Genomic DNA, 18,753 nt, shown 5'->3' with positions numbered 1-18,753 from the left:
TGGAAGTTTAAAACTGGCCACTTTTTAAATATTTGCATCCTCTGGGCTTCTTAGTACAAAAAAGATATTGAAGCGCTAGAGAATGAGTATTACAAGAATTGAGAGACTAAGGAAAGATTGTATGGGAACGGGAGTAGACCATTTAAACCTGTGTGCCTGTTCTGCCATTGAATTAGGTTGTGGCTGATCTATAACTCCATATACCCCCATTTCCATACCCCTTAATGCCTTTGATTAACAGAGATCTGAAGTGGAAATGTTTAAAATGAACAACTGACCCAGCATCAACTCTGATTTGTGAAAGGGAGTTCCATACTTCTACCACCCAAGTTCACTCTGAAGAGGCCTGGCTCTAATTTTTGCTTTGTTCCCTAGTCTGAGATTCCCTAACCAGCAAAATTTGTTTTTCTCACATTTACCACATCCATTCCCTTTAATAGTTGAAAACTTCAATCAAATTATCCTTTAATCTTCTAAATTGCAGGGAATACAACCCTAGATAATTCAAGTGAATTCCTTCCACACACCACCCCTCCCCCCACACTTGCCACGTTCCTCTCCTGTACTCTTGTGTGCATGAGTTCTGAAGATGAGTGGCAAAAGCCAAAAGGAGCAGCTTCAACTTGGAGGAAATAAGTCTGAACTGGGGGGATTGGCAGTTAGAGGATCAGTCAGCGAGCAGGAGAGGCTGTGAATTGGAGCGTCGGCAGTAGAGAAAGAGTCAGAGTGGAATAGGCTGTTCCAAAAGTGCGCCAATTGGCTCATACGTACTATTTCAGATCAGTGCAAGATGACTTTAAAACAAAGCTTGGACACTAAACAAGAGTACACACTTCATTTTGTGACCTGCATTAAAGTGAAACAACATAAAAACGCAGTGTAAATGGGGACTTACTGTAAATATTTTAAACGGCATCAATGGGAATTCCTGTATACTATTATTTCAGCCATCTCTTCAAAAACATTCAGCTTCACCAGGCATGACCTATCCTTTAAATTTTCCAGGTGTTCAGTTACTCCATTCTTAATTGTACACTCTAGTAATTCTCTGAAAATGGATGTTAGGGTAATCTGGTTTACTTCTCTCACCTTATTAAATAGCATAGTGTCATATAGTTTTCCAATCTAAAAGACTGATTCCTGAATTGAGAATTTTAGATGACTATAAAAATGCAAAATAATTGCAGGTGCTGGCAATTAAGAACAGAAAATGCTGGAAACACTCCGGTCAGGCAGCCCTTATGGAGAAAGTGTTGGGGTTGACAGCGTTGTGACAAAGGTTCATTGACTTGAAATGTTAATTTATTTCTCTCTCCACTGGTGCTGTCTGTATTTCCAGTATTTACTGTTATTTTTGAAGATCACCGTGAAGGCACCTAAAATGGCCCTGGGGGTGTTTCTCTCGTGTGCCATTTTTTTCATTGTTAATTTGCTCACGGTAATTCTGGGCAGTCCCGTCCTTGATTCAATATAAGTTTCTTTAGGGTATCTGATGTGCTATTCTTTCTTTACTGTCCCACTACACTTCACTGGGCCCTGCCCAATTGGCTCATTCGGTCCCCAATCCCACTTAGTTCTCTTCTGGAGCTGCTGCAGGATCCACTGCAGCCTCAGCCCTGGTGATGAGGAATTGGTGGACATAGGATCGTAGAATAGTAACAGCACAGGAGGCCATTTGGCCTGTCTTTCTATACTGTCTCTGCAAGAACAATTCATCCAGTGCCATTCTCTTGTCTTTTCCCAATATCCTTGCGATTTGTTTTCTCTTCAGAAAATGATCCAGTTCTGTTTTGAAAACTGCAACTGAATTTTGCCTCTGCCACTCTCAGGCAATATATCATATAGTACACCTGAGCCTACTTACAAAGGATGCTATCTCTCAAATTATTGAATCTCCTATGACTACCACATTAGATTTCCTTTCCTCTTCCCTTAAGACAGTGTCTTGCTCCCAGGTGCCAAGGTCTGCAATCTGGCTGCCCTTCCAGCAGTAGATAGAAAGGACCTTGTAGGATCTTGTCTCATCTAGGTTACCTTTACTCTGTATGCTATCAGTGACACATCTGAGTTCTGACCCTGCACCTAGGGAATTAGGGAGACAGCTGAGAAAGAGGAAAGCAAAGGTAGTAATCTCAGGATTACTGCCTGTGCCACGGGAAGGTGAGGGCAGGAATGGAGTGAGGTGGAAGATGAATGTGTGGCTGAGGGACTGGTGCAGGGGGCAGGGATTCAGGTTCCTGGACCATTAGGACCTCTTTAGGGGCAGGGGTGATCTGTATACAAAAAACGGGTGGAACCTGAATCACAGGGGGACCAATATCCTGGCCGGTAGGTTGGCTAAGGCTACTGGGGAGAATTTAAACTAGATAGGTTGGGGGGAGGGGTGCTAGAAGAGTTGACTTGGATCAAGGAACTAATTGATGGGGGGGAGGATGCAGGGGTAAGGGGAATTACAAAATTAATGGTAGAGGAGAGGGTGCAAGTGAATGAAGGCGGTAATTTAGATAAGGGAGTAGAGGGAGAGGGTGTTCGCGACTCATCAAAGCGGGTCCAGATAAAAGCTGGAATAAGGACACTTTGCCTGAATGCACGAAGCATTCGGAACAAGGTAAATGAGTTGATGGTGCAAATCAGCACAAGTGGGTACGATCTAGTGGCCATTACAGAAACGTGGCTGAAAGGTGACCAGGACTGGGAGATGAATATCCAGGGGTATCAGGCGTTTAGGAAGAATAGACAGGAAGGAAAAGGTGGTGGGGTCGCGCTATTAATAAGAGATAATATCAGGGTAGTACTGAGGGATGACATAGGCTCTGAGGAACAAAACGTGGAATCATTATGGGTAGAGATGAGGAATAGTAGAGGGAGAAAGACACTAGTAGGTGTGGTATATAGGCCCCCAAATAATAATGTTGAGGTAGGGAGGGCTATAAACAAGCAGATAAGGGATGCGTGTAAAAACGGAACGGCAATAATCATGGGGGACTTCAACATGCACATTGACTGGCAGACTCAAGTCGGTAAGGGTGGAATGGAGGAAGAGTTCTTAGAATGCTGTCGGGATAGTTTCCTTGAACAGCATGTTACGGAACCGACGAGGGAACGAGCTATTTTGGATCTGGTATTGTGTAACGAGGTAGGTAGAATTAAGGATCTTATTGTGAAGGACCCTCTTGGGTCTAGTGACCACAATATGGTCGAATTTCTGATTCAGATGGAAGAGGAGAAAGTTTGGTCCCAAACCAGTGTCCTCTGTTTGAACAGAGGGAAATATGATAGGATGAGGGATGAATTGGCTAAGGTAGACTGGGAGAGCAGGCTGGCAGGTAGGATAGCTGAGGAACAGTGGAGGATTTTTAAGGAGATCCTTTTCAGTTCTCAGCAAAAATATATTCCAGCAAAAAACAAGGATTGTAAGAAAAGGGAGAACCAGCCGTGGATAACGAAGGAAATAAAGGAGAGTATTAAAATAAAAACAGCTGAGTACAGAGTGGCCAAAAATAGTGGAGAAACAAGTGATTGGGAAAAATTTAAGAAACAACAAAGAGAGACTAAGAAAGCGATAAAGAAAGGAAGGATAGACTATGAAGCTAGGCTAGCAACTAATATAAAAAATGATAGTAAAAGTTTTTATAAATATATAAAAAGGAATAGAGTGGCTAGAGTGAATGTTGGACCCTTGGAGGACGAGAGGGGGGAGTTAATAGTGGGAAATGAGGATATGGCTGAGTCTTTAAATAAGTTTTTTGTGTCGGTCTTCACGGTGGAGGACACAAATAGTTTGCCAAATATTAACGATAGAGGGTTGGCAGCAGGAGAAATACTTAATACAATTAATGTTACCAGAGAGGCAGTGCTGGGTAGACTAATGGGACTGAAGGTGGACAAGTCCCCGGGTCCGGATGGAATGCATCCCAGGGTATTGAAAGAAATGTCAGAGGTAATAGTGGATGCGTTAGTGATTATTTATCAAAACTCGTTGCATTCTGGGGTAGTGCCGGTTGATTGGAAAACGGCTAATGTTACGCCGCTGTTTAAAAAAGGAAGGAGACAAAAGGCGGGTAACTATAGGCCGGTCAGCTTAACGTCTGTAGTAGGGAAAATGCTGGAATCCATTATTAAAGAGGAGATAGCAGGGCATCTGGATAGAAATGGTTCGATCAATCAGACGCAGCATGGATTCATGAGGGGAAAGTCGTGCTTGACGAACATGTTGGATTTTTATGAAGATGTGACTTGGGCGGTTGATGGAGGAGAACCGGTGGATGCGGTGTTTTTGGATTTCCAAAAGGCGTTTGATAAGGTGCCCCATAAAAGGCTGCTGAAGAAGATTAGGGCACACGGAGTTGGGGGTAGTGTGTTAAAGTGGATTGGGGACTGGCTATCCGACAGGAAGCAAAGAGTCGGAATAAATGGGTGTTTTTCCGGTTGGAGGAAGGTAACTAGTGGCGTGCCGCAGGGATCGGTACTCGGGCCGCAACTATTTACCATTTATATAGATGATCTGGAGGAGGGGACGGAGTGTAGGGTAACGAAGTTTGCAGACGACACAAAGATAAGTGGAAAAGTGAATCGTGTGGAGGACGGAGAAGATCTGCAGAGAGATTTGGACAGGCTGAGTGAGTGGGCGAGGATATGGCAAATGGAGTATAACGTTGAGAAATGCGAGGTTATACACTTTGGAGGAAATAATAACAAATGGGATTACTATCTCAATGGAAACAAATTAAAACATGCTACCGTGCAAAGGGACCTGGGGGTCCTTGTGCATGAGACGCAAAAGCCCAGTCTGCAGGTACAACAGGTGATCAAGAAGGCAAATGGGATGTTGGCCTATATCGCGAGGGGGATAGAATATAAAAGCAGGGATGTCTTGATGCACCTGTACAGGGCATTGGTGAGGCCGCAGCTGGAATACTGTGTGCAGTATTGGTCCCCTTATATGAGGAAGGATATATTGGCATTGGAGGGAGTGCAGAGAAGGTTCACCAGGTTGATACCGGAGATGAGGGGTTTGGATTATGAGGAGAGGCTGAGGAGATTGGGTTTGTACTCGTTGGAGTTTAGAAGGATGAGGGGGGATCTTATGGAGACTTATAAGATAATGCGGGGGCTGGATAGGGTGGAGGCGGAGAGATTCTTTCCACTTAGTAAGGAAGTTAAAACTAGAGGACACAGCCTCAAAATAAAGGGGGGTCGGTTTAAGACAGAGTTGAGGAGGAACTTCTTCTCCCAGAGGGTGGTGAATCTCTGGAATTCTCTGCCCACTGAGGTGGTGGAGGCTACCTCGCTGAATATGTTTAAAGCGCGGATGGATGGATTCCTGATCGGTAAGGGAATTAAGGGTTATGGGGATCAGGCGGGTAAGTGGTACTGATCCACGTCAGATCAGCCATGATCTTATTGAATGGCGGGGCAGGCTCGAGGGGCTAGATGGCCTACTCCTGCTCCTATTTCTTATGTTCAAGGGTGTTACCACTGTCTGGAGCCAATTTTCCAGATTATTTTTCCCTATCCCTTGTGTCAATGTGTCTGTAATTCTGCATTCCAGCTAACTTAATCTGAACCAGAGAGACATCTTCTACAGATTTGTTTGATTGGGACAGTCTCACTGTGATCCAACAACTCCCATGTACAGTCTGGAAACACAATCTGCTCCGCCATGTCTTGGTCAATATTTATTTTTGTTTAGCTTTTAGCTTGTTAGCTTTTAGTAAATCAAACACTTAACCATTTAAAAATACTAAGAAATAATGACTGTTAAACTGCTGTTTAAATCTGCAACTCTATAGCTTACTTTTGCACAAACGTCAGGATTAAAGGCAAAAAGAAGTACTTCCCTCCTGCACCAAATTTCTACGCATCAAATTCCAAACTTACTACCCTGTTGCCAATGCCCTCTGTTAATGTTGTACCCTTTTGCACTCTGTGCTTTAGCTTTGGGGCTCCTTTGAAAAAGAGTAAGAGATCGCTTTAAAATTTGTGTTCTGTTGGACTGATGGCTTGTTTGCTTCAACATCACCTGAAACTTCTCTCTGTATGACAAACTTATGGACTATTTTTGTCACTAAGATTGAATCCATCCAATTTGATGCTTTCAGTTCATTGAACTGAGCTTCTTATAAAAGTTCACCTTGCCCTAATCCTGAACTTGAATCTTCCTTTCTTCCTATCCACCTTCATGCCCTCACCAAGCTAAACTTGTTCACCTGTAGTTCCCTAAACTGCTAGCAATCCAACTTCCCTTCCTGCCCTTCACATTAGTTGATACTGTTATTGGTTCCCTCTTCTCTGGTCCCTTTCTTTGCTCTGACCTTGCAAACTTGTACCTCATTTCCAATTCCTCTGAACTCCTCCTCAAAATTATCACTTTCTAAATCCATGGCCACTTTTCCTGGAACTCGGTATTTTAATCCTTTGAATCAAATTTCTAAATCAGCCACTTTACTGAAATGACTCAAGTTTCCAATGAAATCGTGTGACTCCGACAAAGGTAAATAATCCCTTCTCAACATATCTGCAGCTTTTGTCACAGTTGACAACACACTGCCTCTGGTTTTATAAAGCTATTTAATAAAGTGAGAGAAGGAAGCCAGGTTACCCTAACATCCATCATCTAGATGGAAGTTACATCTTCTCTCACCTGGTCCCATTTTTATCTATTCTGTCATAGCCAGAGAATAACCTAGTGGTTTCTATTTCTACATTAGCATCCATACCTCTGTTGTCCCCTAAGCATCTTTCCTTGGTCCCCACCTATTTTGCCACCAACATGTTGCCAATTTACATTATCCAAAAAAAACATAGTGCCAGTTCTCACTTCTCAGTATAGTGTCCTAATTCCAACCATCTTCAGCTACTTCATTAATGGCTTTTCTTCATGAGGTCAAAAGTGGAGGTGTTTGTTGATTGCACATTTTGTGAGTATGATTTGTGACAACTCAGATACTGCCCACATGCAGCAAGACCTGGACAATATTCAGGCATGGGATGAAGTGAAAAGTGGCAAGAAACATTCATACCACAGGCTATGATCATGCTCAAAAAGAGAGAACCTAACCATCTTCCTTAGTCATTCAGTGCCATTACCATCGCAGAGGACCCCACCCATGACCATTTGGTTGGGGCGGTGCATGTTACCTTTGTTCAGAAACTGAACAGGACCAACCGCATAGATACGGTGGTTACGATGCCACATTATTGGCTGCAAGACTACTGCAAGTATCTTGTCTCGATTCCCAAAACTTGCCCAGCACCACCTACAAGGCACAAGTTAGTGTGATGGAATATTCTTTCCTGAGCGAGTATAGCTCCAACAATACTCAAGCTCTAGACTATCCAGGACAAAGCAGCCTGCTTGATCGTCCCCCTCCCTCCATTACTGGCTCACAGTGGCAGCAGTATGTGTCATCTACAATGTTCACTGCAATGGCTTACCAAGCCTTCAGCAGCACCTTCCAAATGCATAAACTCTACCACCTAGAAGGCGGCACGGTAGCACAGTGGTTAGCACTGCTGCTTCACAGCTCCAGGGACCTGGGTTCGATTCCCGGCTTGGGTCACGGTCTGTGTGGAGTTTGCACATTCTCCTTGTGTCTGCGTGGGTTTCCTCCGGGTGCTCCGGTTTCCTCCCACAGTCCAAAGATGTGCGGGTTAGGTTGATTGACCATGCTAAAAATTGCCCTTAGTGTCCTGAGATGCGTAGGTTAGAGGGATTAGTGGGTAAATATGTAGGGGTATGGGGGTAAGGCCTGGGTGGATTTGTGGTCGGTACAGACTCGATGGGCCGAATGGCCTCTTTCTGTACTGTAGGGTTTCTATGATTTCTATGACGGCAAAGTTCAGCAGACACATGGGAACACCACCACCTGAGTGCTGCTTCAAACCACACGTCATCCTGTCTTAGAACTATGTCACTGTTCCTATTGTTGGGTCAAAAACCTGGAAGTCCCTTCCTAACAGCACTCTGGGTACCTACACCAGATGGACTGCAGTGGTTCAAGAAGAAAACTCACTACTGCCACCTTCAGAGAAATTAGAGATGGGCTGCAAATGTTGTTTTGCCAGTAGCACATTTCATTAAAAATTTTAAATGTATGCTGCTCTGCATCACCACCACCTCTCTGAACCCTTCTACGGTGTTATGTTGTTTGACTTTGCATCCAATTAAATGCTGGGAACATCAGAGACCTATGCCTTTGGTCCCTGCTGCAAACTTTTCCTTAGCCAACAATTCTATTCCCCTCCTAGATAACTGCCTTAAGGCTGAACTAAATGGACTGTTCACAACATTGGTATAATACTTGACCCTGAGTTGAGTTACCAGTGAAACACTGTCAAGACTGCTATTTCAGCCCCTTAACATCAGCCAACCTGCCCTTGCCTCAGCTTATCTGCTGTTAAAACGATAACCTTAATTTTGTTAACCATTAAGACCTGAATCTTCTAATGTGTGCCCGCCTGGCATCCCATGTTCTACCCTCCATAAACGCAAGGTTATCCAAAAGTGCTGACCGTGTCTTGCCACATCCTATTCATGCATCACTCCAGTGGTTGCTTGTCTACACTTGGCTCTTGGTTAAATAACACCTTGATTTTAAAAACTTTTGGGTTTTTTTCAAATCCTTCCATGATCTTTGTCTTCTAGTTCTCTGATCTCCTCTCTCCTTCATATCCTCCACTATCTGTTTAATTGTTGCACCTATGGCAGGTGTGTCTTCAGTTGCCAACACTCTTCGCTCTGGAATCACCTCCTAAACCTCCTTCCTCAAGAAATTCCTTAAAATCTAACATTTTGGTCAGCTGCCTAAATATCACCTGATGTAGCTCCATCAAATTTTGTTTTTGCTCTTGTGAAGCACTTTGGGAAAATTAATGTTAAAGATGTTATATAAATCAAGTTTTTGATGTAATGTGCAAGTTCTGGACACACTTGTAACTGAAATTCCTATTGTGTTCTTTGAGACTTTAACCATACAGGCAACAAGAGACAGTTTGCTGAAGTAACTCAGGAAATTTTAATAATTTATGAATTAATACTTATCAAAACAGGGCAGGATTTCACTAGCATATTATGGTTCTTGCTTCCCAGTTCAGCCTTGGGCGCAGGTTGACATTCGGTCTCTGTTCTCTTCTCGTAACTTCTGCTCCCTGTTGACAGCAGGCTCTGTAAACTTCAGCTTCGATCTTGCTGCTCACCTTAGTCAGTGAAAGCTGCTGCTTTTTAACTCTTTCCAAGTCACAACCCACAGTGTGATCGATGATATTGCATTCTGATTGGTCTAAATGAGTTGGGGTTGTTTCCTAATTGGCTTAAAGGGTGCGTGATCAGTCTGTGATTGGTCTGGGTGGTGCATAATCAGTTTCTGATAAATTCCTAGAGGGTAACAGTCACCTATTGATCCTTACAATGCCAATTACTTATAGGATCAACCTCTTCATTAAAATTTGTTTCCTTTACTTCTTGTTGAGATCAAAGGATGTGTTATAATATTTTCCTTGCCTGTTTATTTATGATAGGAGGAATATGCTGTCATGCCCTCATGATTGATACCATAAGCTCATCATCTCAGTCTTTGTTTAATTGGTATTAAATCAGACTGCTATCAAGTGATTGTTTTTAGAGGCCATTTACTGGGTGATTTCCCCCCCCCCACCCCCTCAAGTGGAATGAGTTACTTTACTTTTGAAAGGGTAGAAAACAAATTACAAGGTACTAATAAAACTATTACAAAATAAATAGTACTGAAAAGGTCATACAAAGTATGTAAATATCAGTGCATAGCCATAATTGGTGTTTAAAGTCTCTTTAGAATGGTTTTGATGTCCGCTTTATTTGAGATAAGACAGCATGTGATGGCTGGGAACATAGGTTCATCAGTCCAGATGTCTAATTTATCTGTAGACATCAGTATGCCCTTGATTAAAACAAGCACTTATCAATGTGTTTTAGTTGAGAGAACTCCTTTGTCATGGTATGTTTTTATTATATCCGTCAATGCTTGGTATAAGTCAATTTAAAAATGCAGGATAGTTTTGCAAAACTTACAAAGTTACGCGGATTACACAAGTTTGTATAAAATGCATATAAGATCAGTGCTTTGAAGGTGATTGTTGTGTTAAATATAACATTTTCAACGAATGTATATTCCTAAGTAATAAATGTTAAAAGAATAACAGTCACAAAAGCTAGTTACAGAACTTAATTCTAAACTTACAAAATCAAAGATGGTTACATACTGTGAAAGAAAGTGACTTCTTTTAAACATCATGAGTTAAACTGCACCAATTTAGTGCACAAGGCTAATATTTTAACAGCTTTTTTCTTTGCCCAGTAGATCTTTCAATTTAGAGATCACAAGTGATAAGTTTTAATTGCTAAGGAGGTGGATAGTTCACACCTATGTTGTTCAACATTGACATCTTGCATCACTGGTTTAAGGGCCAAGTGCTTTTTCTCCCTTGTCAAATGCAAGTGTGATGCTAACAAAGACCAAGTCATGTGATAAGCTAGTGTCCCAGAATTCAGCAGAAAATCATATTAGGTTGGCATACTTCGATTATTTGTCTAATGCCTATAACTAAACTACAAACTAATTTTATCAAACAGCTTTTCTACAAATGGTCTCCACATTGGTGAGTATTGAACAAGGGATGTAAATATAACATAACCACTAGTTGTTCCAGCAAAACACCCACCTTAATTTTTTTGATCGTGGTAAGAATATGAAACTTGCCAGAAGGAATGGCATGGCTGAGGCAGGTAGCATTATCACAGTTCAAGCTTACTGTTCGCTTGAGGGAGCAGGGAACAGAAAGATATGAAAGGTGTGTAGAGGTAATTAAAAAGTGGTGTATAATGCTTTCATAGTTGAGTTCGCCAAATAGCCCACTTGTAGTCTGTGGATTATGTGGCATGAAACATTATTGTAAAATATTTTGTCTTTTGTGACTTTCAGAATCTGCTCCTAGCTCTCCTAGGGTGGGAAGTCCTGTTGACGCAAAAAAAAATGTTGAAACCAATAATAATCTTCAGACAATGTCTAAGGGACTTTCTACAAGTTTGCCTGATCTGGAATCTGATCCTTGGATAGAAGTGAAAAAGAGACACCGTCCATCGCAACTCAATCCAAAGGTGCATATGAATTTTGCCCTCATCTATAAATGATGTACTTGATTTTGATTTTATTTTATTATTGTCACGTATTAGTATATAGTGAAAAGTATTGTTTCTTGCACGCTATACAGACAAAGCATACCATACTTGGAGAAGGAAATGAGAGAGTGCAGAATGTAGTGTTACAGTCATAGCTAGGATGTAGAGAAAGATCAACCTGATGCAAGGTAGGTCCATTCAAAAGTCTGATGGCAGCAGGGAAAAAGCTGTTCTTAAGTCGGTTGGTACGTGTACATAGGCTTTTGTATCTATTTGCCAATGGAAGAAGGTTGAAGAGAGTATGTCCGGAATGCGTGTGGTCCTTACTTTATTATGACATAAGTTAATGCCAGATCCCTTGGTGCCAAAACTGTTATGACATCAACGTGCTATTTATTGAATTGTATATTGTGAAGTGCTGTGGGGTCTGTACCAAATGTAAACTTATTTCTTGGACAAAGCAAGCTGTATTCCATATAGCCTTGACTTCCAGTCTTCTAATATACAATCTTTGAGACTTAACAATTGCTTTTCGGTTACTTGCCTAGACTAATGTCTGCAGTTAGGGTGCAGTGTGTATTGAGGAGACTGTAGTATAGTTTAAAGTGTAACCAGAAATTTGCTTAATGACAAAGCATTTTTGTAGGCAACTAACTTGTCCAGTAGTCGAATCCATATTGAATAGTTGGGGATAGCTTTTCCATTTGTCAGTACCAAATGCACTGATGTACCCAGTGTAATATTTTGTATTTACTATTCTCAATCTTGTCAAAAGGTGCACAATTGCTGGTAGTTTGTATTTTAGGTTAGTTTTCATTGAAACTATCTAAGCTAATTTCAAGTAGGAGTCCTTAACATTTATTAAAAGAGGAGACTTTTCATCCTAACAACCTGTTGCACACACACTTTGGGCTCCAGGGGTTAAATTATGTTTCCCCTCTTGAATTTTAAATAAATTTCCTTTTAATCTCAAGCTTCTTTTAGTTTAGCAATTCTGCAATGTTTATAGTATATATATTGCATTATTTAATCGACTTGATAGCATTTGCCAGTTAAATAGAACACCAGTTTAGAACTTCAAAAAAGTTCAATTCATTGTTATATAGCAATGCCAACCTTGGTTAAACCAATGGGCCAGATCAGTCCGTCACAAATTAGAGTGGACTAGAGTTGTAAGAAACTTGACGACAACAATGTCCCAACCTTTATGGAATCCTTGGTGAACATCGTTTCTGAACAATCATCATTAAATTGCATACATGCGCACACCAGAGAGAGCAAGCGAGAGCTTGCTCGCTCGTGCACGTGCTCTCGATCGCTCTCTCTGGTGTGTGTGCAATTTAATGAGTGTTCATCATGGAAACTTGTGGTCACAGAGCCATTCAATCTGGTATGCCTGTGTTGGCTCTTCAAAAAACTATCCGATTAGTTCCAGCTCCTAGCCCTTCATTTCTCCTTTTCAAGTCTTGTCCAAGCCCCTTTCGAAAATTATTGTTAAATCTGCTTGTACCACTGTTTCAGACAGTGTATTCACTGCATCATCATTCATAATTCGCTGCATCAAAAAAATTTTACCATTTCACCTCTTGCTCATTTGCTATTACTTTGACATGCAGCTCCTTTGGTTAACGACCCTTCTGTCAGTGGGAACAAACCTTTTGTGATTTTGGTCATCTCTATTATATCTTATGTCTTTAATCTTCCCTCGTGTAAGGAGAACAATCCCAGTTTCTCTACTGACTCCATTTAACGCTCAACCCTTGTACCATCTCAAATTCCTGCATCCTATGCAAAATTGTGCAGCAGCATTACATGGTCAATCTCATTTCTGAAATATTAATTGAGCAATGAGCCACCCAGACAAAAGCATTTAAGACTCTCTTATCAAGATAAACAAAAGCCAAGTCTATAGTTTATAACCACATTGCATGCTACATCAAAGGTTACAATGTAAAATAAGATCTCTTGTTATCGGGAGTAACACTTGCATGGATAGGAGATTGAATAGCTAATAAAAAACAATAGTATAAATGGGTCATTTTCAGGTTGGCAAGATATGACAAGTGGAGTGGCACAAGGATCAGTGTTGGGGTCAAAACTTTTTACAATTTATATAAATCACTTGGATGTAGGCACCAAATGTATGGTTGTTAAACTGGCTAACGCCACAAAGTTAGATAGGAAAGTAAGTTGGAAAGAGGACAATAATATGGAGCTTGCAAAGTTTAAGTAGGTGGACAAAGGATCCTTTTGAGTATAATGTGGGAAAATATGAACTTGTCCACTGGCAGAAAGAATAGAGAAGCCGCATATTATTTAAAGAGACAAGATTACAGAACTCAGTAGTACAGAGGGCCGTTGGTGTGCTGGTACATGAATCTCAAAAAGTTGGTGTGTAGGGTACAGCAAGTGATTAGAAAGGCAAATGGAATGTTGTTGCTTATTGCAAGGGAATTGGAATATAAAGGTTGGGGTTTTTCGCCACAGTTGTACAGTGTTGGTGAGATCTTGTTGATTTTATAACTGGGCGGGGAAGATTCCAGGTGGAACCCTAGCCGAAAAGACCGTAACTTTTCAATAAAAAGTGGAGGAACAGAGTCACGGGATCACTAATTAGTTTTGAGAACAAGGAAAAATCATTTAAATATGGAAAAATTGGATTGCAGCACAAACTCCTTTTATTCTCTCTTTCCCCCCCCCCCCCCCCCCCTTTAAATTACACATTTTAAGACTAACACGGATTACTAAGCATATCTTAAGCTGCAACGGTCTTAATAATACAACATCCCTTTAAACACACAAGATGACTGGTCAGATACACTGTCCACTCAGAACCTCAAGTGAAATGCGTTAAATACACTGAACCTCAAGTGAAATGTTTTTAAAATATTCTTTCACACTAAAAGCAGTTTGCATTCCAAATCAGTCCAGGCTTTACAAATGACTCTAAAGCTTCTGCTCTACTTTTAACAGTGAATTCAATATCCAGGTTTTACACCATTCCCTTTAGGATTTCTTTGTCAGGACTGCTGTATAAACTGTTCACAGTTGCTTTAACACTTGATTTCTCCAAATTGCATCAAACTTTAGATTTATCTCTGAAGTCTGTTTTCCCACTTTAAATCTGGTTACTGTAATTGTCTCTTTAAATAAGAACACTTAGTTTACTCTTCCTTGAATCCTTCTGGAACAATACCTTGGTCTCTGTTCCCTTAACTTCAGCCATCTTAAGACATTCTTTCTGTCCCAATTTCCTGATTATCTGGATAGTAACCTCTTTTGGGAAGCCTGCCTCTTTACAGCTCCCATCCTGTCTAGACTTCTGGTAGAGTTGAAAGATGTTCACTCCTTGGTGTCCTCCTTCAACTGCCAGCTTTTGTTCTCCTAAAAGGGCCTCTAGTTGCTCAGCAACAGCCACATACTTCTGCTGGCCTATTTACTCTTCACGCCATAGTCCTCTCTAAGCACAATAGAAATGCAATTGCATTTAACCAACCCCACACATAAAAACACCTTTGTCCAGCATGAATATAACTATAGGTTTTATCTTTCCACAGAAACATGAAATTAAACCCACTTAAAACTGTACCTTATTTCTAATGTTTACCAATGCAAGCCTTTATTTTCCTAACACCACATCTGGAATACTCTGTACAGTTTTGGTTTCCTTCTTTAAGAAAGAATATAAATGCATTAGAAGCAGTTCAGAGAAAGTTCGCTCAACTGATGCCTGGGCTGTCTGAAAGGTTGGACCGACAAAGGTTGGATCCATTGGATTGAAGAAGAATGAGGGGTGATCTTATTGAAACATACTGGATCTTGAGGTGACTTGACAGATTGGATGTTGAAAAGATGTTCACATTGGGAGGGATGAGAACTAGGGATACAGCTTAAAAATGAGTTTCCCATTTAAAACTGAAGTGAGAAATTATTTCTGAGGGCTGAAAGTCTTTAATACTCTCTTCCCCAGAGCATAGTGAAGGCATGGTCATTGAATATTTTTATGGCGCAGGTAGGTAGATTAATGGCCAGCAAGGGAGTTGAAGGTTACCAGGGGGAGGCAGGAATGTGGAGTTGGATCAGCTATGATCTTATTGACTGTCGAGAAGTCAAGTAGCCTACTCTTAATTTGTATATTTCTATAAAATAATGAAAATTAATAATCTAATTTTATTTATTTGTAGGAAAATGAGTCACCCAAACCTCAACAAGCTCACAAACTGGAGCAAGAAGAGCAGGAGGAATTGGATTTCATGTTTGATGAAGAAATGGAACAGATAGAAGGACGCAAGAATACCTTCACTGATTGGTCAGATGATGACTCGGACTATGAAATTGATGATCGTGATGTGAACAAGATCCTGATCGTAACTCAGACCCCTCCACACATGCGCAAACACCCAGGTGGCGACCGTACTGGAAATCATGTTTCGCGAGCAAAAATTACAACAGAGTTGGCAAAAGCTATCAACGATGGCTTGTATTACTACGAACAAGACCTTTGGATGGAAGAAAATGGGCCAGAATATTCAACAATAAAGGTGAATTACAGACTGGCTATGTATTATGAATCTTTTTAGTTTGTAGCTATATCAAATGCAATTGTTTTGTGTAATGAGGTGTCTTTGATAAAGGGACCATCAAATATATGTGCCAAGTTTTATTAGACCTTAAATCAAATATTCTGTTAAATCCTAATCCGTGATGGTATGCTCAGCATACTATAAAATACTTTTTTAATAAAAACCCAAACCTTTCAAAATGATGTATGGTGTGTTGACCGACATTTGAGTGTGACCTGTTTCTCCCTTCCTATTTTTAATTTTATTGGAATTCAACCCATGTATCTCATTAGTTGAAACTTGTCCAATGGAATGTTGTCACTAGAACCAACTATTGCATTATAGGCTTTGTATAATATATAAATAATACTTATATTGAGAACAAGCAGCATGTAAAAGAATGAAAGAAATGTTGAAATATAATTTAGCCTTGTACTCATCCATAACCAATTCAGAAGAAATACTTAGTTCTGAATGGGAAGATGGGAAATATGAATTGGGGGAAAATAAGTATCAGTGCCACAAAATTTGAGCATTATTGAGTCTTTATCTTTCTTTTCTCCACTTGAAATTTACTTGCAGTTGGGGATGGGTGTAATGCCTGGAGTGAAACACCTGAAATGGATTCTCAATTTGAAGTTGGTAGCTATAATTTACTGTCTCTTCAATGGGCGTCTCCTCACATGGAAATTGCTGCTTTGTTGAATTTGATCTTAAAGCGAGGCCTCATCTAAAGCAGGAAGGATCCAAATGCCTTGACCATTTTTTTCCCCCTCAGTCCATACCACCAAAAACAAACCATTTATTCACCTAATTGCTGTAATAGTGGCCATCATATTTGCCTACTAAGAGTTGTTCCACTGCAAAGTAATTGCACGTAAAAGCATTTGGAATTTTTGCGGTGTGATTTAAAAAGTATTACTTGTAGCATGCTTTGTTTGAATGGGATGGCTCTAGATTGACTCCTATGTCAGTCCCAAAATTGTTATTTTCATTGAAATATCATGTAAATAAAATGAATTGAATCACTGCTGTACATCCACCCCCTCTGATAGTACTAGATCAGCTCCTTGGGAAGGAGATCAGATGTGAAGTTGTAGATCTAACCTAAGGCAACAGTTTGGAGGCCTAATTTTTTTCATAAGCTGTTTTAGCATCAAGTGCTGCTTTCTCACACTGCTTTTCTTTTCCAATATTTGAGTTTTAATTGATGTTTTAATAGCAGGGTAGAATTCACATCGCTAAATTTTATTGGCCAAAATTATCCAGTGTCATTGCATGTTTTACTCTTTAATTCTGCTCAAATATGCTGCATTGCATTTCCTTGTAAATGCTAATGCCAGAGGAATACAGTAACCACTTTACTCGCATAACAGTCCATGGGAAGTATCCATATCTAACTTGGAAATTTTGGTTGTAATATTGATCTTCATAATGAAGAAGGAAATTGTGATCACTTGGTTCCTGCCCCCCACCACTACCTAACTTCACCACCTTGAGCAGGAAACCAAGAGTGGGAAGGAGTTAGTCTGATTGCAAGCAGCAGGGTGAACAGCAGAGGTAGTAGGTGTTACAGCCCCTTTGCAGCTCACTATTTGAAGCCAAATTCTGTAGAGCAAGGAAACCAGGGAGAATGAAACTTGATGTCTGTGGCCAGTCAGGTCACAAGAAGAGAGAGGTTCAGAACAGGTGTAATGCAAGAGCTGCCATGATTGTTATAAAGAAAACTAAAATGGTCTAATTGATTTTGTGGTGCTCTCTGATGACCAACACGGTGGCACAGTGTTTGGTGCTGCTACCTCACAGCGCCGGGGACCCGGGTTCGATTCCTAGCTTGGGTCACTGTCTGTGTGGAGTCTGCACATTCTCCATGTGTCTGCGTGGGTTCTCTCTGGGTGCTCCGGTTTCCTCCCACGATCCAAAAGACGTGCTGGCTAAGTGCATTGGCCATGCTAAATTTTCCCTCAGTGTACCTGAATAGGCACCGGAGTGTGACGACTAGGCGATTTTCACAGTAACTTCATTGCCGTGTTAATGTAAGCTTATTTGTGACACTAATAAACTTATAAACTTTAAACAGATTGTTCAGAATGTGGTAGCTACGGACCAGTCTGATCAGTATGCATAAAATACATAAATTACAACCCGAAAACCGGTCATTTGGCCCATTTTTAGTCCTAGTAGGCTTTTAACCTCCATGTAAGCAAATAAACCACCACTCAATTGAACTTTTTCCCAATATAACTCGTGTGTTTTTCTGCTTATGGTATAGCAAGAAATTGAGAATTTTAAGAAGTTGAATGTGATCAGTAAAGAACATTTTGATACCCTCGCACCTGAACCACCAGTTGACCCAAACCAGGAGGTACCTCCTGCACCACCAAAGGCCCAACAAGGTAAGATCAATCTAGTTTATAGCAAATATCAATTTCTTAATTGGAGAATGTCTGATTCCAGTTTCCTCTTCATGATAAATAACTCTTGAGCAAGTTCATTAGTTGAATTTAAATGCACAAGAAGTGATGGGTGACATCTACTTTTATTTTAAAGTAAATTCTGTTTGCGAGTTTACTTGGACTAGATCACAGTTCCTGCATTGTATCTATAATGCAAATTGATCTCTTCTGTTTTTGTGGCTTTAACGAAAATGGATCAAATATCTGCAATATTTATTTCATCATTGTTTGTTTGGCAGGCTAGCAGAAACTGAAACTTTTTGATTGTATAAGGATCTATGAAGCAATAAATAACACAGGATTGCAGTAATGTTATTGAGCTGCTGGGTTAGTGATTCAGAGAACACAATCAAAATTGCACAGTTTATAAATCTGAATTGAATTTAAATAATAACTAAATGAGCTTGGAATAAAATGTTGGTATCCGTAAAAAACCCGTTTATTGGTTTGGCCATCATTTAGCAGTAATCTAGGCATCAAAATTTGGATACAACAATCGTGCCAAGTTATCCTCAGCAACATCTTGGTGTCTGGGGCTGAAATGGGGACGGTTATCCACAGACTGGTCAAGCAATAGGCT

General features: G+C 40.5%; 1 protein-coding gene across 5 annotated transcripts in view; it reads left to right on the top strand.

Moving 5' to 3' along the window:
* Positions 1-18,753, top strand: part of LOC144492705 (la-related protein 1B-like) — a 94,726-nt gene that overhangs the window by 55,456 nt on the left and 20,517 nt on the right. For 3 of the 5 annotated variants that reach the window (XM_078211056.1, XM_078211040.1, XM_078211048.1), the window contains exons 11-14: positions 10,959-11,134; positions 15,340-15,696; positions 16,300-16,359; positions 17,990-18,113. In XM_078211056.1, the coding sequence (XP_078067182.1) occupies positions 10,959-11,134; positions 15,340-15,696; positions 16,300-16,359; positions 17,990-18,113 (717 nt within the window). The remainder of the gene's footprint in view (positions 1-10,958; positions 11,135-15,339; positions 15,697-16,299; positions 16,360-17,989; positions 18,114-18,753) is intronic. The other 2 variants (XM_078211073.1, XM_078211064.1) reach the window with 1 other exon arrangement.

The sequence above is a fragment of the Mustelus asterias genome, chromosome 1, assembly GCF_964213995.1.
Source record: "Mustelus asterias chromosome 1, sMusAst1.hap1.1, whole genome shotgun sequence".
Classification (NCBI taxonomy): domain Eukaryota; kingdom Metazoa; phylum Chordata; class Chondrichthyes; order Carcharhiniformes; family Triakidae; genus Mustelus; species Mustelus asterias.
This window is presented reverse-complemented; position numbering and strand designations above follow the sequence as displayed.